Genomic DNA, 23,722 nt, shown 5'->3' on the forward strand with positions numbered 1-23,722 from the left:
CAAGGAACAGAGAAACAGATAAATAACTTCCCTGTCTCTCTGGAGGCCACCCCTCCTTGCACCCCTTACCCAGCTGGATCTCTCAGAGCAGAGGAAGAGGGTAGCTTTAGAGATCCAGCTGCATCACATCTGTAAGAGACCTGCCTGTGTTTCTCTTGGTGCTGGGTCTCCAGCATGCAAATGATCCTGACTATTCCTAAAGAGGGAGCCAGGCTCCCTATAGGAGAGGAAGGGGCCAGAGCTCTGAAGGACAACCTTGTAGGGACTTCCAAGGATTGGTCCCTGCATCCTTGTGAGCAGTCCATGTCCTGATCACACTCCCCAGTCTTGTCTACCTCCTCAGGGCTCCCAACTCCAGCAACTCTGTAGCTTCTCACAGCAGGCAAGTGAGGAAGGAGCCCAGGATTTCCCACTGTGTCTGGTGGCTGCCAATGCCTTGCAGATGGCAAGGCCTGCCTGGCTCAACGCTCACAATGGTAGCTGAGCCTTCTAACCATGCCAGGGTATGTTTGAAGATGCCTACCAAGAACCTAGGAGCTCTGCCTGCCAGTGCGAGGCCCAAGGCACTGGCCTTCTCAGGGCTCCCACAGGAAAAGGGAAGGTGTAAGCCCAGACCGCCCTCCTGCTTCACAAGGCCTCATAAATTCCCCTAAGGTGACAGACGAAATTCCTTTCTCACCCCTTATTACCTCCTTCCATTAAAGGATAATCTCTCCCAATCACTCACAACAAATGTCACCAGGACTGCTTTAGAGGGAGGGACAGAGGGAAGGGACAGGAGTTCTCTTTGCCTCTTCTGGGAAGAGGTGGGCTTTTCTCATCTTACTAGTCAGTAGGTGACAAAATTCGAGTTATCAGGAAAGGTGGAGTTAGCAATGAATGGGCAGTGGACCACCCTGTCGTTACAGCTCCGGCTCCTGCACGTGTGTGAACCTTCCCAAGTATGCTCCAAAGAAGACATTCCACCCTCATTGCAAAGCTGCCCCCTGCTGGCTTCTCTGCCCAGAGTCATCGGATTAACCTACTTGTTTTGGCTGCTGTGGTGTGTCCCCAGTCGGCCCACCTTCCTGGTGGCAACATGCCCAGGCCACAAACAGCCTGACCAGAGTCCTGAGCCATGAACATCTCTCCGGGTACCGCCTGAGCCATGTGGGCTTAGGCCCCACCCAACTGTTCCTGGGCACAGTGCCAGGATGGGGTGGGTCTGTGCATCTCTGTGGCTTCTACACAAACAGATGCAACATGGGGGCGCCCCTGGCACAGAGAAAGGCACTTGTGGGAGAAGAGACTCGGGAAAACATGTAACATACTGCACACGTGTAGCATCCCCGTGCCTAGGGACATACAATATCGCAGCGATTAACACCAGAATATGCAGTAAACATGCCACGCTGCGGGGGTATGTGTGTTGCTTCTACATACTAGTTACCCATAGCAGTCTACACACATGTGGCACCTGTGAGCTTCTACACATACAGTATTCTTAAGGCACACGGAAAAAGCAGCATGCATTCAGGACCTGAGCGCATGTCGATGCATATGTGCAGCATTTGCATGCACCCAGCCAGGCAATATTGCAGTGCACACGCAGGGCACCTGTATGCATATGTAAAGTTCAGTGCACGAGTGGCACCTGCATGCACGGGGACACGCAATATGCACTGCATATTGGGGAGGGGAGGATACGCTTTAGCCTTCACAGCTCGGGAGACCCTGGCTGCGCTAGACGCCACTGGCCTGGGGTATCGCTGGAGGGGTATCACCGATAGGCTCACTCTGCAGTCCAGGCGGTCACAGGCGGTCACAGGCAGGGTGGGGGCTTACCCCGGGTTTCTCCCGCGCCGGCGCCTGGGGCCCAGGGTGGGGAGGGGGGAGGGCGCGCTTGGCTCGCCTGGCGCTGCTCCCCCTTTAACAGGAGGCGGCGCGCGTCGCCCCCGCCCCCCCGCCCCTTCTCCCGCGGCTCCTCGCGCCCGGCCCGGCGCGCGCCCCCTCCCGGGCCCGGCCCGCGCAGGCGCCGCGTCCCGCCTCGGCCGTCACTCGGCCCGGCGCGCGCTGCGGGCAGCGGCCGGAGCGGCCGGAGGAATCCGGTTCGGTGGCAGCGGCGGCGCTGGGAGGCAGAGAGGAGGATGCGGCACCGGCGATTAGAGGCTGGGGCTGCGGCCGCCGCCCGCGAATAGGAGGCGGCGCGCGGCGCGGGCGGTGCTCGGGGCGGGGAGCGGGGGGCGGCGCGGCGAGGAGGCGGCGGCGGCGGCAGGAGCCCGCGCCCGGCCCGGCGCCCGCCCGCCCGCCCCGTGCAGCTCCGCGGCGCTTGCTCTGCACCCGCCGCTCGGCGGAGCGGGAGCCTCGGGCCTCGGCGCGGCTGCGGCGAGCTGCCCTGCGCCCGGCCCGGCCCCCGCCTTAGGGATGGCAAACTTGCGCCCCGCGGCCGCCTCCACCAGCGCCGGCCCCCGCTCCTGCTGCTGACGGCGCCCAGGTGAGTGCTCGGCCCCAGACCCCAGCCGGCCCCGCACCGAACCCCCGCGCGCGGTCCCGAGTGCCCGCACTCGGGGTGCTCCGTTAGCCCGTCTTGCTTAATTCTCCTCCGGCCCGAACAGAGTCTGTCCAGTGCTCACCCAGCCCCCGGCTTAGGAGGGACTCCCAAGCCCCGGTCCGAAGCCCCTTAGTCTCCCGCGAACCCCTTTGCTACCCCCTCCCCCAGCCTGGACCGACCCCTTGCCGTCTATATCGAAGTCCCCCACCTTTAGAATTCTGACCCAGACTGCCACACTGCTGTCGCGAGTCTTGCCCTGTCTCGGCCAAGATCCCAGCAGTGCGCCCCCGGTCTTGATTTGAACCCCCTCTCCAACCTGCAGCTCGACTGTCCCCCTCCCCCATCTCCCCTCCTAGTCTGGCCGCGGGACTCTGGACCTCTCCTCGACTCTGCCCGGAGTCGTTCCGGTCCCCAACCGTGTCTGCTACTGCCCTCCCCCGCGCCTGTACGGCGACCATGCTTCCCCTCTATTTCTGCCCCGAGTGCCCCTTCCCCCATATCTGCCCAGAGTCCCGCCTTCCCTTTCCAATCTCTGCTGCAAGTCCCCTCCCCCTCAGCCTGGAATTGGGGCCGTGTCCCCCTTGCTCCTCCAAGCCCCTTTCCCCAGGCCGAGATCTCCATCGGACCCGCATCCGACTCCCGCGTTCGTCTTTGGCCGGACACCCGCCCCCCCATCCCTATCCTCCCACCACCGGCCTCAGAGCCAGGCACCAGACGCACTCCCCTGCAACCCTGGGGGTTGGCATGATTTGGGGGGCTGTAGGCTGTGAAGTTGGCGGCCACTCCTGCAGTCGGCTTGGTCCGAGGGCACAGCCGCGGGAAATCCTCCGCGCCACGGCTAGTGCAGAACGGGCGACCAGTCTGTTGCCCGCGCGGGGGAGGGGCGCCCAGACCGAGAGATGCCGCCCGCCTGCCCGCCTTGCCAGCTGCCTGCCCGGCCCCTGGGCGTCCTCTGGCGCCCCCTGCCCGCATCCCGAGACCCACCGCCCCCTCTCTCGCGGACAGCCCCGGGTTTCCGCAACCCAAGCGTTCGTTAGGTGTCTGCGGGACTGACGCTGGGAAGTCCCTGGGGAGATGAGGTTGGTGGGCGAGGCCAGGTGCCCAAACACTCCTGGTTGTAAGACTGTGTGCTTTGGGGGGGGAGAGGGGTGGTGTGCGATGGAAGGCTCATCCCAACAGCAAGTCAGGAACCCTTTGAGGACCAGGCGCAGCTCAACTGAACCTGCTTTTCAGAATGGGCTGGCTGCTTCTTGGGTTTGAGTAGGTGTCCCTAGGGAGCTTCTGTCTGTCTACCCTCCATTACATTCCTCACAAGAGAGGGGCAAAGGCACACTCTATCTAGCTTTGAAGGCTGTGAACAAACCCACCTGACCCAGGGACAGAGCAGACACCTGGAGAGTTGGGGTCAGCAATGACACCCTGGTGATGTTTTGAGGAGGGCAGGGACCAAGACTAACAGAGGTGATCTTCCTCTCGGTTTCCCTTCTGCCTCCCTCCTCACTACCTCATTCTGTCCCCTCCCCTCTCTTCAGAAAGGGACAGACAGGTCTCATTTAGGGTGTGTGTCAGTGGTGGGGATTTCTTAACACAAAGGGAGGTTCTAGTTAGTCTCTGTTCTCCTCCCTCCCTTCTTCCCTCCCACCCCTCAGCTTTTGAAGGTAAGTAGCTGAGACTCAGCTTTTGATCTGGTGGCCTGGGTTCAAAACCTGTGTGAGCTGGCCACACTACTTAACCTTTCCAAGCCTCAGTTGACCTCCTATGAAATGGGTCAGTGACCACTGCCATGTATTGTTGGTGGCAAATGGAATCGGATTGTACTATGAAGTGTCTGACATTCGTCAATACTCATGATGATGCTTTCTGCTGTTTCCTATCAAAGCCAAGGTCAGGTCCCTCCCGCCTGCTAATCCCAGGGAGGAAGATAAAAGGAGTTCTATTTTCTTCACTCTAACCTTCAGAATAATAAAGACAGAAAGTGTCTTCACCCCTCCAACCCCAAAAGGGCCCAGGAAGCCTGCGACTGTTAGTTTCTGCCTCTTCTTCCCTGGTTCTGCAACATCCGGATCCTCCTTGGCCACAGGGGCACCAGTGAAGGCCAAGCCCAGGGCTTTGAGGTCTAGATTAAAGTATAGAGGCAGTGGAATCAGTATAGAGAGACTCTAGCCTAGGCGCCCAAAGGCAGGCAGTCCGTTAGAGGTGGCCCACATAGAAAACCAGCCCTTTCCCTCTTCCCACCCCTTGGTGATTAGACATCGTCAGGAACTTTCCAGGTTTCTTAGCGCTGCAGGTCAGAGTTAGGGGCAACCTGGTCTGAGAGCTGGGGTGTTTAGAGAAGCCTAGCATTCAGTGACTGACGTGATTGCTTCAGCGAAGGACTGGTAGCAGGAGGGAAGAGAAACGAACCCGTAGTGTTCTCTGGTCGGTTATTTTGTCTTCTGGCAGTGGGGCTGGACCTGGGTTCTAGCGGGGAGTGGTAGCTTCTGAGCTATCCTCCCGCCGCCGCCGGGGCAGTCCTGACACTGGGGAACAAAAGCTTTCGGTTCCTGTAGCAACCGCTCCAGCTGCTGCAAAGTTCCGGGGAGGCGGGCGGAGGGCGGCTGAGTCACCGCCCCCTCCCCTGCCACCCGCACGCCCCCGCCCCCGCCCCCGGGGGCCGCCCCTCATCCAGGTCAGCTTGGCCAGCCTTTCTCTCCGCGTCTGCCGCAGGCCTCCGGAGCGACCCTCTCTGTCATCGGCCCTGAAAGGCCTCACCCGGGTTGCCCGCTCCTTCGGTCCCGCCCCCCTAGCTCGAGAGGCTGGATGGAGGGTGTGCGCCTCTCTGGGTGCCAGAGCTCTTGGAGAGGGGTCCACGAGCGCCCTGCCCCCAGCTCGAAGCAAGGGCGGGAGACCCGGAGGCCCCCTGGCAGGCACCGATGCTGCTGAGGATGAGTGACGGGCGCGTGAATTGGAGCTGTCAGGTGGATAAACGCGACGGATGTGCGCGTCGCCGCGCCCTCTTCCCCGCTAGGTGCCCCTCCTCTGCCCAAGGCCAGGGCTCTGGACTCCCTGCCCAGTGTCCATGCTCTCCCTGTAGACAAGAGTCGATCTGATCCAGGGGACACCCTGGATAGCCGGCCCGGAGGTGCCCCACCCCCTCTGCTCCTCACCTTCCACTCCAGCTACCTTAGGGTCCTTCTTTGGTGAAAAATGGAAGCCCGAGGCTGGGAAGATCTGAGGGGTCTTCCAGGATCCCCATTCTCTCTGAATCTAGACAGAGAGGAACTCCTGGGAGTTCTGAGGGTGCTTAGCCGGGGACTGGGTCCCCGAGAAAGACTACTCCAGGCAGCTCTTCTATCTCAGTTAAGGGAAGTCCTGAAACCTTTTTGACCATCTCCACCACCTTGTTTGACCCAGGCCTTGGAGCTGACCTTGACCTCTCTACTTTCTAGCAGTTGTACCTTGGGAGGCGTCTGTGGTCTTCCTCGACTTTGAAGTGACAATGGTACTCTTGGATTAACCCAAAGAGCATTCCCTGGTGCAGGAACGGGGGTGGGGTGGGGGGCTCAGGCAAGAGGAGTATCAGTATCAGCACAGTTCTAAGAGACCAGGAACAGAGCTCATCCGTTTGTGGTGGGTCAGGCTACATGTTAGGGAGACTGATGGAGAAGGAATGCATGTGCCATTCTGAGGTAGTGATGACACTGCACTCCCCAGAGAGGGAAACTGAGGCCCAGGTAGTTATGCATGGCTAATAATCACTTGGCCACCTGGGAGGATCCTTCCAAGTCTTTTTCCTGGGTATGGGCTCTGGGTCAATATCTCTAGGAGGACAGGCCACCACCGCACACTTCAGGAAGATGTCAAATAAGGCCATGGCTGTGACCCAGCTCCAGTTGAGTGTTTACGTTAATGTGAAGGGTAGGAAGGTGAAATACCTTCCCTCAGCTTCAGTCTCTTTATGAAGCAGGGGCTATGGAGGACCATACCCTGAGGGTGGGGTCAGATCCTGGACTGGGTATGACATGTCTGGAGGAGACTACGTGGGCATGGGAATGGGCCAGTGTGTACCGGTGATTCCCTTCTGGAGAAGCCAGACCTTGGCAAGGACCAGTTCGGACTTAGTGTTTCTTGATGAACTGGGAGCAGCGGAGATGGGACCAGGGCTCTGTGGTGCCCCAGCTCTAAAAAACACAAGGAGGGAGCGTTGGGCAGTCTCACACAAAGGCAGTCCCACCCAATTAGCTGTCGTAAAACAGGGTCGCAGGGCCAAGCACCTGTGTGTGTCCACACATGGGAAGAGGTGAATCTCTGCATGTATGCAGCGGTCTGGTGTCACTGTGTGTGTGGTGTGTGCATTCCCGTGTCCACATATATTCGGCAATGATGCGGCGCTTGTCACAGATCTGCATGCATATGTGCCTGATCATATGGAGAACACTGTAAGTGCACATATATAACCCGTGTGTGCGTGCTTTTGAGTATGTATGTCTCTGGCCCCAAGTCTGTTGAAGCCCAGGTCTGTTGAGGTGTATATACCTCAGGGACCAGGTTGCCTGCCTTGCTCTAGGTGGGGGAGGGGAGGCCAGTTATAATGAGCCCCCACCTCCCCTCTGCTGAGCTGCAGCCATGGCCTGAATTTTGCAGCCTGCTTAAAAATAATTGGGGGCAGCAGGGGGGATTGGATGTCACTCATCACCCTCTGCCAGCTTCTCTGGTTGCCGCAGCAGCCTGGGCGGACTGAACACTTTGGGACGGGCAAGATTGCAGGAGGGAGGGAAGGCCAGGGCTCCAGCCCCTTTTTCAGCCTTGCAGAGAGTAGGGCAGAGACAGCCTGTCCTGGCTTCTGCCGGCCTTTGGAGGAGAGTGGGGTAGCTTCTCTTCAGTGAGTGAGCCTGGTGCTGCACGGCCTCCTTCCTTTCCCGGATGGTTGGGGAAGGACAGTGCATGTCTATGGGGCTCGGCCTGGCTCAGAGGTGCCCCATGTGAGAAAGTAGCCTTTGGAACTCTGTGCATGCTGCAGGAGGATTGAATTACCGGAGCTCTAATTTCTATCTCCTGCTCCTGGAACTATTTAGAACAATCCTGGGGAAATTTGTCCCTAGGGGACAGCTGTGTCTTAGAAAAGCCTAGCCACACCTGTAGGCTGTTCTGTGGTTGTGTCACTTGTCCACTTGGCCTGAATCCCAAGCAACAAGCTAAGGGAGAGCACAAGCAAGAAGTCCTGGGGTGGGGGTGGGAAGGGGGTGGAGGTGGGGAAGGGGTGGGGTGGGGCAGATTGTGGGCCTAGCCTGAGGTCCCGAATTCCAGTTCTAACAGATTCACGTGATCTTGAACAGGTGGCCTTGTATTTTCCTCTAACATGAAGCTCTGAATCATATGAGTCCGTGCAGTCCCGTGGGCTGTGTGGTGGCAGAGAGGACAGAGACTGTGTGGCCATGTTAGAATTGGACTGGAATTGAGGCAGATCTAGATTTGTACCAGGCTATTTTGAGGCAGCAGGGTAGAAGCTGGGCGGGGGTGGTCACTGGTTCTCTGTGGGTCTGATGGGTGGGAAGGTAGTTGCAGCCTTCTGGCCTGACTGCCTTGCAGGGTGGGTCTTGGGCCTTATGTGTCTGGCCTGGAGTGAATTTGCTCTTGCTGACTGACCAGCTGAGCATAGTACTTTGAGGGAAGGAAGTCAAGAGACTGGTCTTCACTCTTCAGACACTGAGAGAATACACTGAGAGCCGTGGGCCCTTTGCCAGGCCTTGGACGCTAATCCTGTGGAGAAGACAGGAAGAGGGGCTATGGTGGGAATTACTGTGCCCATTTTGTAGATCAGAAAATCAAGGTTCATGAGGCTCACCCACCTCAGCAAGTGACTAGCTGAGCTGGGCGGAAGCCTGGCACCTCCCTCCCCGTTCCCACAGCAGCGGTGCCCATGGCATTCACACTGGCGATATCTTGTCTTCCTTGGGCAACGGCTGGGTTGGGCATAGTTCCTGGCACCTGGCAGTGACTCCGCCCCTTCCTCTCTCGCTCAGTGAAGGGAGAGAGTGAGAACATTGTTCCGGGAATAACCTTGAATCTCGCTGATTTATAAAAAAGCAAATGGTTGTCAAACCCCACCACTTTGGCTGCTGGATTACACACGGCACTCCTCGCAGCTGATCACGACACGCTGTGACTGAGAGCAGTGGCTCTGGAGGATCCAGGGGGTGTAGGGATGGCACTGGATGCATACGTCAGGCCGACACCTCTGGTCGGCATGCTGAATAGGAGGGGCTGCACGCGATCTTGATGACTAAAGCTCTTAGAAACCATCAGCATCCAAGCCTCATTCTGGAACCTTCCCCCAAGTCATCTCATTTTGCCCTTGTAGGAGAGATGAGCAAGGAGAATTTATAGGATACCAGGAGATAGTCCAGCCATTTTACAGGAGGAAAATCCAAGGCAGAGAGAGGTCATCTGCCTGGTCTAAGGTCACAGACAGGCCCAAGTGACTTAAAAGAGAACGGTCAGAACCACGGGTCCACTACCTGTAACTGGTCACTGGAGCCCCACAGCACTTGCTGACTGACCTGGGGCCCTGCTGACTTCTGTTTTTTCCCACAGGGCAAGGGACATAGGATGACCCCAGCCTGTCCCCTCTTACTGTCTGTGATTCTGTCCCTGCGCCTGGCCACGGCCTTCGACCCTGCCCCCAGTGCCTGCTCTGCCCTGGCCTCGGGCGTGCTCTACGGGGCCTTCTCACTGCAGGACCTCTTTCCCACCATCGCCTCGGGCTGCTCCTGGACCCTGGAGAACCCAGACCCCACCAAGTACTCGCTCTACCTGCGCTTCAACCGACAGGAGCAGGTGTGCACACACTTTGCCCCGCGCCTGCTGCCCCTGGACCACTACCTGGTCAACTTTACGTGTCTGCGGCCTGGTCCGGAGGAAGCCACAGCCCGGGCGGAATCAGAAGTGGGGCGGCCAGAGGAGGAAGCGGAGGCCGAGGCAGCAGCCACGGGCTTGGAGCTGTGTGGTGGCTCAGGCCCTTTCACCTTTCTGCACTTCGACAAGAACTTCGTGCAGCTGTGCCTGTCGGCTGAGCCCTCGGAGGCCCCACGTCTGCTAGCGCCTGCTGCCCTGGCCTTCCGCTTTGTGGAGGTTTTGCTTATCAACAACAACAACTCCAGCCAGTTCACCTGCGGCGTGCTCTGCCGCTGGAGTGAGGAGTGTGGTCGGGCTGCAGGCAGGGCTTGTGGCTTTGCTCAGCCAGGGTGTAGCTGCCCTGGGGAGGCTGGGGCCAGCCCTGCCACCACCACACCTCCGGGGCCTCCAGCTGCCCACACCCTGTCCAATGCCTTGGTGCCTGGGGGCCCAGCCCCTCCTGCTGAGGCCGACTTGCACTCGGGGAGCAGCAATGACCTGTTCACCACCGAGATGAGATACGGTGAGTCTGAGTAAAGCCTCATGGGGGCGGGGCATCGAGGGGAATGACTGACGGTGTCTGCTGGTGTCCATCCTGGCCGGTCCCAGCCATTTGCAGAGTCATTCACGGATGTCGCCTCTGTTCTCAGCCTTGTCCGGATGGAAAGGTCATCAAAATGAGATCTCACTTGAGCGAGATGCAGATGAGGGAGTTCCGAGTGAGGCAGATGCCTGGGCAGGGGACCTTTAGATGGCCAGTGGAGCCTCCAGAAGAGAAGGGTGTGGGATCACAGACCCGCAGAACAGGTGGGGAGGAGACAGACCACAGGAGTGGTGAGGCCATCTCAGGCAGATGGAGCACTGAGGCCCAAAGCTGGAGCGCATGGCTGTGGCAGACCCTGGCACTGTGAGTTGACAAATTTGCCTGGAGGCTGGAGTAGACAGGGAGCCGAGATGTGTTCCTGCCCACACAGGTCAGTGGTTTTTGGCAGTACCCCAGGGTCAGGGCAGAAGGAGGTGAGGAAGAGTGCTTGGGTGAAGAGGCCAGAGCTCTGAGGATACCTCTGAGGGCTGGACTGGCTCAGCTCCCAGGGTCCCATCTCCCACTCTGGGCCCATGTCTTCTGGGACCTAGGCTGCCAGCTGCTGGCACTTCCTGCTGACTGGGCAAAAGCTCTTGGAGTCCTTGCGCCTGCCTGCTCCCACACCCACCCCAGCTTCACAGTCACGGCCACCTTCCACTGACCCGCTTCCTGTAGCTTCCAGTCCCAGCTCCTACCCACCAGCTGGACCCTCCATGCCTGGTGACCGTGCTGTGCCAAGAAGTGACTTAGGGGCCATCGGAGATAGATAGATAGATAGATAGATAGATAGATAGATAGATAGATAGATAGATAGATGGGTAAGAGTAGGTCTGGGAGGCTGGTCCACATATTGGGAGGCCCTTTGCCTCTCTGTGCCTCAGTTTCCCTAAATGCTGCCTACCCTGGAGAGGAGGAAGGAGGCATTTAGATCTCACTGAGTATTTACAAAGGGTCAAGGAGGCTCCCATGAGAGCACTGGAGGGACTAGAAGAGGGTGGAACCTGTCCCTATCCGTGTTTTGGAGACTAGAGCCCAGGAACTGCGCTCTATCTGTAAGGGTTTGCATCACTAACAAAGGCATGGTTTCTCTGAAACTGGGAGGCATCCCCGAATTAGTTAGAAGGGGAGTCATGACAATAGCTTCTCCCAGTGCAGCGGGGACCTTTCGGGCCTCCCCCATGAAACATCTGGCATCATGCCCACATGGGCACAGTGAGGACCCAGTGGCCTTGCGGTGGCCTCTCTCCCAGACCAGCTTGGCCTCTAACAGCGGTCGATGAAGCCATCCGTGTGACAGCCAGGCCGTGGGCAGGTTACAGGCCCTGGAGGCTGGCCTGGGATTTAGTGCCTGCAGGAAGAAATTGAATTTTGCTTCTTTGTTGAACATCAGCGGAGAGCACCCGGCATATATCAGGAGGTTTATGGCTCCTCCTGCGTGGCCACTACTACTGTCACCTCCCCTACGCTGCTTAGCTAAGGGCTAGTTCTTTTGTTTGGCTTTCCCTAAGGTCCACTGGCCCTAGTGGTTTGGAGTGGACGGAGCAAGGCTTTGCCCTCCTGGATGGGCACTGGCTGGGCAGGTTGCCATGGGTAGCACAGAGCCAGGAGCAGCCAGCTGGGTTTGGTTGAAGCCGGAAGCAGGATCTGGTTGGTAGCTAGGGCATCTTCAGGAGTCAGAGAGGGCCAGTGACCGGAAGAGTTCTATTATCGGACCCTGCGGGAGGATCCTTGAGTGTGAGACAGATGGTGGTCGGATGGCTGGTTGTTCTTGAGGCTCTCGGAGCAAAGATTGCTGAGTTGGAGGGCCTGGTCATCCTCAGGCATGACCTTTACTCTGCCCCCTTTCCGTCTGGCACCTCTTCAGGTGGTTGCTCTGTAGGGAGAGTGCCTGTGGGGAGCTGGTATGGGGGATGTGGCATCAGCTGACATATGCGAGCTGAATTTACCCAGCATACTGGTACCCGGAGATTGCTGGCACAACCCCTTCTTCTCCCCCAAGCAGGCAGGAGGCTCTTTTGCTCTGTCACTTTCTCTCCCCTGCCTTTCTGATGTGAGAGGCAGCGGGTACCTGACTCAGTTCGTTTCATGTGCCAGGGTAAGGTGTTTCTCTTGGCCAGAGGCATTGTCAGAGCCCAGAACACACTGCTATCCTCACCAAGACCTTGGACTTCCTCCACACCATTCTCTGTGCCACACCCTAGAATGAAGAATAGGCTGGCACGGAGCTGCCAGACAGAGAGGAAGGTTTGTGGGGTGGTGAACAAGAAGGGATCCTCTGCCAGGAACTGGGGCAGGGAAGGGAGCGAGGCTCACCCTCTTTGGGGCATCCTTGGGAGACAAAGCAGGATGGACGCAGGGTGACACCAGACGAGACAATAAGGAGGCCAGGGGCAGTGGGGTGCCTTGGCCCGCCTCGGAGCTGAGTGCGTTTGACAAGAGGGTACAGGCGCCTGTTAATTTCACGCAAACTGCCTTTGATAGATCTCTTGTTATTTTTGGTGAGTTGAGCCATAAATTTGTGCCATCTTGCTGCCGCAATCTGTTAAGTGTGGGGAGAGGAAGAAAGAGAAGGCAGGCAGGAAGGAGCTCTCAGAAGACTGGCAGAGAGGCTGGCTGAGGCCAGAGCTGGGAGGTGAGTCACAGGAGTGGTGCCCACTGCTGAGCTGAGGATGGGTCCAGCTCTTGCCCACGAATCCCCCTGGACTAGGGAGCATTTGTGCAGAGAGATGGCTGTGCCCGGTGAAACCTGGAGAGCACCCCTTCCCAGTACGACTTCCTCTCTTCTCTGCTTCACAACTCTCTTCCCCTCAGGACCCTTTTTCTCCTGGGCCGCATGTTCTCAGCTTCCTCTCCCCTTCATCCACACTCCATTCCTGAGGCAGAGCCACCAGGGCAGGCTGTGGACTCCTGGGAGGCATGAAAGGCTTCAGATCCCTATCCTGCCTCTGCCACTGTGTCATTTGGACAAGTTGCTGTCTCTCCTGGAATGCCTCAGGGACCCAAGATCTCTATGTGTCACTCTCCCAACCCAGTGCCTGAGTCCATAGCTCTACCAGAGCACCCCGGCCTGCTGTGCTCGGAGCCCTTTCCTGGACACAGCTGTCTGCTCTACAACCTCCCCTCCATGTCCCTCCTGCCCGCCCACTGAACCCCTCGTTGACCTTACAGCCCCTGCTTTCTGCCTCTGCTTGCTTTTTCCTTCCCTTTCACCCTTGGTGACCAGAACTCTCCCATCCTGCTAAGCCTTATATACACATGTGTTACCACCCTGTAGTTGCTAGGAAGGACTGTGCCATCGGGGCTTGAGAGTAGGTTTTCTCCCTCCGACTCAAGCCAACGTCTTCTGTGTTGGGTCAGCTGCTCTCTGATGGCAGGAAATGGCGTCTCACCTGCTGCTCTGAGGCTCCCGTGGTAGGAAGCAGTTCCTCTCTCTCTGCAAAGTGGGAGAGACCTAGCCCACAACGTGTCCTGGGGTCCTGTCAGTGCAGAATTTTCAGGGCTTTCAGCATGGCCTGCCAGTCAGACATATTACTGTGTCATTTATTTATTTATTTATTTATTTATTTATTTATTTATTTATTTATTATATTTATATGAGCACACTGTAGCTGTCTTCAGACACACCAGAAGAGGGCATCGGATCTCATCACAGATGGTTGTGAGCCACCATGTGGTTGCTGGGAATTGAACTCAGGACCTCTGGAAGAGCAGTCAGTGCCCTTAACCACTGAGCCATCTCTCCAGCCCCACATTACTGTGTCTTTAGCTGTGGAGTTTCTCCCAAACCTTGACCAAGCTCTGAGTGAGACCAGGATAGAGTGAGGGAAACTTTATGTACTCTCAAGTCACATAGTGGCCACTGGTATACAGTGATAGTCAGGGCCATACACTGAAGTGGCCCAGTCCTGAGCCGTGTGACCCCAGACAAGCGACTTCACAACTATTTCTGTCATCCCTGACGAGAGGCCAGGAGAGCTGGGCCCTGCAGTACCGTGAGAGCTCAGTGTGGTACCTAACTACGTTAAGTTTCTTTCCTGTTACCAACGTCACAATACCATATCCTCAGTGTGTTCTGAAGAAAAGAAGTTTACTTTGGCTCATGATTCTGTTCCAAAGTCAAGGGCCTGTGTCTGGTGATGACCTTTTTGCTGGCGAAATTCCCAGGTGGTATATAGTTCTATCACACGGCAACAGAGGGACCATGTGTATGTGTGTCTTCTCTTTTCTTTCTTTCCTTCCTTCATTTCTCAGTATGTATCTGTGACTGGCCTAAAACTTGCTCTGTAGACCAGGCTGTCCTCAAACTCAGAGATCCATGTGCCTCTGCTGGGACTAAACTCATGTGACCATGCCCACCCAGTTTCTTCCTATTAATACTATATTTAAGTTGTTGTTTCTTCTTCTTCTTCCTCTTCTTCTTCCTCTTCTTCTTCCTCTTCCTCCTCCTCCTCTTCCTCCTCCTCCTCCTCCTCCTCCTCCTCCTCCTCCTCTCTCTTCTTCTTCTTCTTCTTCTTCTTCTTCTTCTTCTTCTTCTTCTTCTTCTTCTTCTTCTTCTTCTTCCTCTTCTTCTTCTTCCTCTTCTTCTTCCTCTTCCTCTTCTTCTTCTTGTTCCTCCTACTCTTCTTGTTCCTCCTACTCTTCTTGTTCCTCCTACTCTTCTTCCTCTTCTCTTCCTCCTCCTCCTTCTCTCTCTTACCCCTCTCTAATATCCCAGGCTGGCCTCAGACTTGCCATGTAGCTGATCATGACCTTGAACCTCCAGTCTTCCTGCCTCTATCCCTCAGCTTTGGGCTTACCATGTCCAGTGTTAGGCACTGCTTGGGATTGAAGTCAGGGCTTTGTGCATGCTGGGAAAGTTGGCATGCATTCTACCAACTGAGTTACATCCCCTTAAAAAAACAAAAGATTTGTTTATTTTATTTATATGAGCACACTGTAGCTCTTTCCAGACATACCAGAAGAGGGCATCAAATCCCATTACAGATGGTTGTGAGTTACCATGTGGTTGCTGGGATTTGAACTCAGGACCTTTGGAAGAGCAGTCAGTGCTCTTGACCACTGAGCCATCTCTTCAGCCCCCTGAGTTACATTCCTAAACACCTTTTTTCCTTTTTTTTTTTTTTGAAATAGGTCTCATGTAGCCCAGGTTGGCCTCAGATTCACAATGCAGCTGGGGATGACTTTGAACTTCTGACCCTCCTGCTGTTATCTCCCCAGGATTAAAGGCTTGTGTCGACCTGCCTGACCCTAAATTTCCACTCTCTTCATAGCTCACCATGGGGATTAAATTCCAATACAGGAACCTTTGGGACCCACCTTGAAGCCATGCCTATACCACAGTGCTGGACAGTAAACACTTGGTGTGTTATCACAGTGCGGTGTTCAGCATGTCAGAGAGGGCGAGGTGGGAGAGTGGAGGATTGAACTGTGAAAGAGCGGGAAGGCGGTTAAAGGAGGTGACTGTGAGGTGGGTTTTGAGGAATGAATAGGAATTCACTAGCCTGTGAAATTTCTCCTTAAATTGAATTGCCTTTTAAATTTAATATATTAAAAAGAGACTTTGTATCATAAATGGAAAGAGTTATCACTTATCTGAAATAGAAGATAACAAAGGCAACAAGCTCTGAGAAAACAAAGCGGTGGTATTACATTTCAGCCTGCTGCTCTCAGGCTTTGCCATTTGTTAGAAAGAGAAGCTAGCGCCAGGTGGGTTTGTGGGAAAGTCTGGGGCTCACGTGATGTTTGCCTTCTCGAGGTTGGAAGGGCATTTGACGGTACTGGGAGAAGTTGTGTCTCGTTTCAACAGGACATCAGGCACCAACAGGATTGCTTCCAACAAACAGTCCTAGAGGAGACTTGTAAAAGGACCAAGGCTCTTTCTGAGCCGTCCACCGCAGTCATCTGCTGGCACTTGGTGGAAGCCCATGGAAGGGTCTTGTTAGCCGAGGGAACAGCCTGCGCAAGGGCGGGAAGTGTGAAACATCATGTGGAGGAAGGAGCTAAAAGGAGCAGAACTGCTGGCTGTGAAGGGAGACGGGGCTAGGGCTCTGACTGCTGTCCCAAGCAAGATACACGCCTTGCTTGGAGACTTCATCCTGTTAGTCGGTGAATTGGAGAGAGCAAGAAGTGGGACACTGTGGAGGAGGTGGGCAGTCAGCTGTGGTCCTGACTTTTCAGGAGGAGGTCACATGGGGGAGGCAACAGGGATTCAACTCAGGCAGAAGGCCAGGTTGGTAGGTTAATAGGAAGAAGATCCCCAAGGGAACCCGGCATCCTGACAGGTACCTGGTTTTATAGGGACCGGTTCCCTTGGACTGCAGGGGAGAGTGGCTTCTCTCTCTGAATCCCTGGGATTTGCACATACTGCTGGAGCCAGGAAGGTGTGGGAGAACACAGTGGGGGGCTAGCTGGTGCCACCAGGCTCTGGGGCCAGTGTGAGGAAGGGCTCTGAGGGCCTTGGGGAGGACGGTTGCTTTGGGAGTCATAGGACGTGGTGGTTGTTGTGGGTGTCCACAACACATTCATGACGTAGAGGTCTTGGGTGCTGAACCATGCGGAGTTTGAGGAGCACAGTATGGTGGGTATCTGTAGTCGTGAAGCAGACGCAGAGGGCCTGTGGATTCTAGAGCCAAGGTGAGCCGAGGGTAGCCCCAAAAGGCTGGGGTTGAGGGACCCTAGGGTGATTTAGCTTATTTCCTATTTCCCCATTACTGGATGGTTTCCTTGTGCCTGGCTACTCAATCTAGACCTTCTGTATGCCACAGGACATGGAGGACTGATGGTGTCACAAGAGCTCTGGGAACAGGAGACTGACGGCTAGTGTAAGATTTGATCTAAGAATGAGGCCACGTAGATGTGGTCATCACACTCAGATTTCTGTGCGGTCAGTCTAGGAGGGCTTCTTGGAAGAGGGCACATTTACTGTGTACTTGACAGACCTAGGCAGGAGGAAGGGCGTTCTGTGAGGAGGGAACAGAAAGCATGGTGAGAATAAAATATCTGCGTGATTGAGCGATGAGGAGGGGTACAGCACCCCCTTTGGATTGTGCTCCAGACAGTCCATAGCTTTAATTCCCACCATTGAGACATGCGGTAGGCGTTATATCCTTAACTTCCAGTTAAAGACTTTGAAGCTCGGAGCAGTTCAGGTTCCTTGGGTGAGAGCACACAGCAAGACGGCGGCAGAGCTGGAAGTCACACCCATTACTGGTTCAGCTTTAGAACCACCCGGGCAGTCTTGCTGTATGTCTGACTGTCTGATGGGAAGGTGAGAGCAGGAGTGGACAACGGGAGCCAGAGGTTTATAGTACAGTTATAATAGTCGGGGGTTTGCGAAGGCCCCCTCGGGAGGGGGCTCGTGTGGCTAGAGCTGGGCTCCCAAAGGGTCACTGGAGGCCCCAGAGGAGAGCTAGGCCCGAATGGCGGCGAGGGGTAGTGTTGGGAGGGGAAGCAGAGGTCCGATGGAACAATTAGCATGTTCCGAGTAACAGGTAAGAACCGTGGTTTGTGCGAGGCCCCATAGGCGTTAGTAAGAGACAACCAAGAAGGTTCTGGCTAAGCGGCATCCTGTCAGAGCAGTGCGGTTCTGTAGAGGAAATCAGAGTCAGGCAGGGTGAACTGATCCCAAGGGGACTAAGGTACTGGAGAGTTCATGATTCAGGACACATGGAGCTATTTAATAAATGACATTTTAGGGCTGGAGAGATGGCCCAGTGGGTAAAGTATTTGCCACCTGAGTCCGGATCCCCAGAACCTGTGTAAACGCCAGACACGGAAGTACACATTTGTAATCCCCGTGATCTTGCAACAAAGTGGGAATGAGGACTAGAAGACTCCGGAAGCTTGCTGGCCAGCTAGTCAGGCATTTCCGGCGGTGACCAATGAGAGATCCTGTCTCAAACAAGGTGAGGACTCACACTTGTGGTTGTCTTCTGACCTTGATGCGTGTACTGTGGCATGCACAGACCTGCACTCACAACATGCCAACATGCACACACACACGCATACATATGGCCATTTACATAGGCAGGACACTCACTCCCTTCCTGGGTCCTCTCTGTCCTCTTACAAGCCGCCTGCCTCAGCCTCACCATAGGCCTGCCTTGTTCGGGGCAGTACATGTACACTGAATAAATGGTCCTGGCAGTAAATGCCAGGTGGTCTTATCTGTCTTGTCCCCTTCAGGGACAACTGGCTTTCCTGAATGGGGAGATGAATTGCTGGTTACTCCTGAGGGAGGTGGGATGGTGCGTAGATGGGGAAGCTATGGAATGGGTCCCAGCTGTGCAGCTACAGGCTCGTTGCTCTACCAATCTGGCCCAGCTCAGGGGACTGACGGGGGACCCGCCAAAGCCAGGCTTGGGAAATCTTCTAATTAGTTATATACTAAAGGGCCGCCCCGTATATGGCTTGGTTAGAGGATGTGAGGTCTACAGGGAGCAGGGCAAGCCCACAATATGCACACAGGTCAGATGCTCTCTGACATGTTCTGAGTTTTGGTTTATGCCGGGCTGGGAGGAGGATGCCCTCCAGACTGAGGGTTGTGCACACAGTCTAATTAGAGCAGCACCCAGAGCAGAATCTTCACAGTGTCTCCAGAATGTGGGCTCCAATTGATGGTGGCCTTAAGGGTGGGGCTGGTGTTCCGGAGGCTCAGTGTGTGTGTGTGTGAGTGTGTGTGTGTGTGTGTGTGTGTGTGCGCGTGCACGTGCGCGCGCGCTATATACAGCTTCAAAGCACTCAATTGGAGAGACCAGCATTGCAGCTAGTAGGTAGAACCAGGGGCTTGAGACATATCATAGTGTCTAAGAGCACTGGCTACTCTTCCAGAAGACCCGGGTTTGCTTCCCAGCACCCAGGTGGCCACTCACAGTTGTCTCAAACTCCACTATCAGGGGACCTGTCAGCCTTGTCTGATCTCCAGGGGCACTGCATGCACACAGTGTACAGACATATATACAAGCAAGATACCCGTATACATAAAATAAGTAATTAAAATGAAGGAAATGGATCCCTCTATAATGAAAAGGACATAGGAGAGGGGGCAGCTTCTGCCTGTGAATGGCCAATGAGATGAGAGGATATTGGAGATGGGCCTTTAAGGTTGAGTAGGAGTTTTCTAGGTAATGGAGGGGAGGACCCTAAGAGGAGGGGTTTGAGATGCTGTGTCACATAGGGTCTGACGTGAAGCTGTTCAGGAGGTCACCTAGCTGTGGAACATGGGACAGGCAGGGTCTGGGCAGGATGATGGGAGGGCTGGCTCAAGGGATTTATTAAGTAAGCTGTAGAAGTGACAGGTAGGTAGACTGTTGGGGAGGCGCCTGAGGAACCCCTTTAGAAAGGCAGGAAGGAGGCAGCAGTCAGGAAAGGTCCATGGGGCCAACGAGATGAGCCCTGCAAAGTGTCCCCAGGATTTAGCAGCAGAGAGAGAGTTGACAGCTTTGTCAGGACCAGTTTCAGGAGGACGATGTGGGCAGCGGTGAGACTGCAGTGGATCAACGGAGGAGGTGACATTCCAGCCAGGAAGTGAGTGGCGGGTGAGAAAGTGGAGTGCCAGCTGGGGACCTCTCAGAGGTATTGGATGGAAGCCAAGGGCAGCAGCTCTAGGAGGAAGTGTGCGGGGAGGGCGGTGCGGGGGGTGCAGGGAGAGCACCCTAAGCAGAGGAAGTGTGGGGCAGGGGGAGCACCCTAAGCAGAGGAAGTGTGGGGCAGGGGGAGCACCCTAAGCAGAGGAAGTGTGGGGCAGGGGGAGCACCCTAAGCAGAGGAAGTGTGGGGCAGGGGGAGCACCCTTGAACCGAGGAAGTGTGGGAGGGACATGGGGAGCACCCTAGAACAGAGGAAGTGTGGAGGAAGGGGAACATCCTAGAACAGAGGAAATGTTCAGGAGGGGGCTTGGGGTAGCACCCTAGAACAGAGGACATGTTGGGGGGACAGGGGAACACCCTAGAACAAAGGATGTGGGGGGCAGTGGCAGGACAGGGAGAGCACCCTAGAAAAGAAGTGTTCAGGATGGGGACAGGGGGAGCAGCCTAGAACAGAGGAAGTGGGGGGGGCAGGAATAGGGACAGCACCCTAGAACAGAAGAAGTGGGGGGGCAGGAGGAACACTTTAGAACAAGGAAGTGGGGGGGGCAAGGGAACACCCTTGAACAGTGGAAGTGTGCGGGAGGTGGGGACCACCCTAGAACAGAGGAAACCTGGTTCAGTCACGTGCTACAAGGAGAGGCCGCTGAGGGAATGCTCTCAGAAAGGTGACAGGATGTATGGGGCCTTCTGGGAAAATGGACCAGGAGTGGCCACAAGTCAGGCCTTGAGAGAAGGAGGCCCTAGCTTCTCCCTTCCCTGGAAAGGAGGCTGAGGCTAAAGGAGTCGGTGAGAGAGGCTTGAGGGGAGCAGGTAAGGGCCAGTAGGACCACAGAGGGACAAGGAAGGGCAATGAAGCTCACGGGGGCCTCTGAGCAACATGGATGCCGAGCAGACACAGAGCCCCAAGCCTGTCACAGGGCCAGCTGGCTTCGCTCTAGGGCCTTCAGCAGCCTGGGAGTGGGTGTGGAGAAAGTGGCTGTCACACGGCTCTAGGTTGGGATGACTGAGCAGGCATGACAGAAGAGCTGGGTAAAGGGGACTGAAGAGCTGCTGGCCTGGCTCCAACATCTCTGAAGACTGCTGGAAACCGAGTCTTAGGGTTCCTATTGCTGTGGTAAAACCCCATGGCTAAAATCAACTGGAGGAGGAAAGAGGTTATTTCACCTTACAGTTTGTCTATCAACCATGGAAGTCAGAAACTCAAGGCAGGAACCGATGCACAGGCCATGGAGAAGCATTGCTTACTGGTGTGCGCCTGCTCATGGTTTGCTCATCGTGCTTCCTTCCTTCATTTGTTTCTTCCTTCCTTCCCTCCCTCCCTCCCTCCCTCCCTCCCTCCCTCCCTCCCTCCCTTCCTTCCTTCCTTCCTTCCTTCTTGAGACGGGGTCTCTCTACACATCCCTGGCTGTCCTCGAGCTCACTATGTAGACCAGACTGTCCTAGAACTCACAGAGATCCTCCTGCTCTGTCTCCCAAGAGCTGGGATTAAAGGCCAGCATCGCCATGCCCAGCTCAGCCTGCTTTCTTACACAACCGGGTCACCTACAGTGGGCAGGGCCCTCCCACATCAATTATTAATAAAAAATGCACTGCAGACTTGCCCACCGGTCCGTCTGATGGAGGCATTGTCTCAATTAAGATTCCCTCTTTCATATCTGGGAGGTGTATGTTGAGTTGACCAAAAACAATCAGTAGAGACGGAGACTGTACGAGAGCTCAAGGAAGCATGGTGGCTGAAGGGTGGTAGGAGAGAAGACAGGGCCACACGTCACATAACTCCTGTTGCTGTCCCTTGGGAATCTTAAGGTTAACAGTCCTGAAGGTGGGATGCTCTGAGTGCTGTCCTCCAGAGAAGCCGGGATCGGAGATAGGAAGGGGCTGCCAGGACTACATAGCCAGCTAGTGTTGGTCCCCAGTGCCCACGTTCTAGGGGAGGCCCAGGGATGCCTTGTGGTGTCCAGACTCCTGGCACCGTATGGAAATTACAGGAAGTGGCGCAGGCCCTGAGGCTGATTGGATACCATGTTGGGGGGGGTGGTTAGGGGAGGGCAGCTCAAATCCAGGCAGTAGGTTTCCTGGAGTTGGCTACTGGCCTGGTTGGCGGCTTTCCTCAGGTGCAGAGGCTTGACTGAGTAGCAGGGGGTGAAGGAACACAGCCTTCTGTGGCCTCAGGTTGGTGCTGACCCAGCTTTTTGAACCACAGGAGAGAGATCTAGGGGAAAAAAAGAGTTCCTCCGCTAAATACTCTTCCATGCATCTGCCCGTGACTCCACTAGGGGTGTGGCCTCCCCTTGTGCATTCCTGCTTGCCCTCACCTGATCACCCAGTTCGAGGCTCTTTGCCTGCACTATAACAAAGGCCTGAGAGATCAGCTTATGAAGAAAAGAGGTTATGCACTTACTATGTGGGAAAGGTTATTTCGGCTCACAGCTCGGAGGTGTCAGTCTGCTTTCCCGTTGATCCTGTGGAAGAGCACAGCAGTATGGAATATGTGTCAGGAAACTGTCTCATCTAGGAAGGCTAAGGAGACAAAGAAGGGACAAGGTCTGCTCATCCCCTTCCTGTCTCCAGTAACCACAAGACCTTCTTAAGCTCCACCCAATAGTGCCACCTCCCAGCAGGGACAAACCAAGGACAAAACTGTAAACACACAGGCCTTCAGGAGGACACTGCAGCTGTAGGAAGTGCTGTCTGCTGCAGGGTGGGTTCAAACTTCCAGGCCCAGTGGGAGGAGGGTCTGCTGGGTAGAGCTGGGTCTGAGCACTCCTCCTCTGGGGCTGAGACCAGCTAGAGCCCTTGCATCACGGTCCATTACTGTTTTACGGTGAACCTCAAGACCGTGGTTCACCCCAGTGCAAATCATGACCCAAGAGCAGGTCTGGGGTAGTCAGGCTTCTTTGTGTATCGCTTAGGAGGAGAAACAGCCAAGCTGCAGGCTCAATGGGTTGTGTGCTTCTGGATAAGTCATTTCCCTAGTCCTTAGCTTCCTGCCTCGACAGAGATGACAGCCACATAGTCCCAGTGAGGGGGTTAAAGGTGATAGGTGTCAGGCTTGGTTTGGGATAGTACGGACACCTCTCCGGAACTCAAGATGTTGACCGTTGCCCTCCAATCCCATCCGGCTGAGGCAAGAGGCAGACGAGGTGGCTATGAGTCCCGGATGGCCTTCCTAGCCTCAGTTTCCTTATCTGTAAAATGGTGGTGGTGGGGCAGGGGGCAGAATGTGAGGCTTTCTCTGCATCACCTACTGTTGGTCCCAGGCCCTTAGGCCGAGGACCGGAGGCTGCCCTCTGTACCTCTGCGGCAGCACTGAGCTGGCTTTTGCTAAGCCCCTTGCCACCACCTCCGTGTTCCAGGTGAGGAGCCGGAAGAGGAACCGAAGGTGAAAACCCAGTGGCCAAGGTCTGCAGATGAGCCTGGGCTATACATGGCGCAGACAGGTAACTCGGGCCCGCCTCTTCCTCTGTGGCGGGGGCCCGACTGTGGCGTCTGGTGGCATGTGTGCTGGCGTGTGCCTGTCTGTGTCTATGTCCTGAAGCTCAGTTATGTTACCACGTGAGGCCCGTGGGCAGGGACGGGTTGCCTTTGAAAGAGCCTGCTGCCACTTGGGGTCAGGGTAGGAGGGTCCCTTTGATGCCTACCCCCCCATCTTTCCGGTCCTTCCATGCTCCCATGCAACTCTCTGGGAGGTGTCCCTTGCTGCGACGCTGTCCCTCTCTCGTAGGCGACCCAGCAGCTGAGGAGTGGTCCCCGTGGAGCGTGTGTTCCCTGACGTGTGGGCAGGGTCTGCAGGTGCGGACCCGCTCCTGCGTGTCCTCCCCCTATGGGACCCTGTGCAGCGGGCCCCTTCGGGAGACCCGGCCTTGCAACAATTCAGCCACCTGCCCAGGTAGGCGTCCTCCTTCCTGCCCCATCTGCCAGCAGAGTCAGGTCCTGTCTGTGACAGAACATAACACAGCTACTCCCCCAAATGATTGGTTACCTCATTCCTTGCCATCAACAAACTTATCTGTCCTCCATATTATACCTTACCCAGGCACTATGCCAACCTGGCATGAATCACTTGGGGTTACGTTAGAATCCAAACATACATCTGCTGCCCACTTTGGGTGCTTCACACCCTTTGATGCCTCCTCCATCTTGGTAGTCA

General features: G+C 55.7%; 1 protein-coding gene across 18 annotated transcripts in view; it reads left to right on the plus strand.

Annotated features, from left to right (window-relative positions):
* The window catches only part of Adgrb2 (adhesion G protein-coupled receptor B2), a 63,099-nt gene that overhangs the window by 22,750 nt on the left and 16,627 nt on the right, over positions 1–23,722 (plus strand). For 7 of the 18 annotated variants that reach the window (NM_001107914.2, XM_087548772.1, XM_087548773.1 and 4 more), the window contains 4 exon segments: positions 2,036–2,473; positions 9,104–9,926; positions 22,929–23,012; positions 23,297–23,461. In NM_001107914.2, the coding sequence (NP_001101384.1) occupies positions 9,119–9,926; positions 22,929–23,012; positions 23,297–23,461 (1,057 nt within the window). In that variant the 5' untranslated portion in view covers positions 2,036–2,473; positions 9,104–9,118. 18 annotated transcript variants of the gene reach the window in all.

The sequence above is a fragment of the Rattus norvegicus genome, chromosome 5 (assembly GCF_021556685.1).
Source record: "Rattus norvegicus strain SHRSP/BbbUtx chromosome 5, alternate assembly SHRSP_T2T, whole genome shotgun sequence".
NCBI classification, from domain to species: Eukaryota; Metazoa; Chordata; class Mammalia; order Rodentia; family Muridae; genus Rattus; species Rattus norvegicus.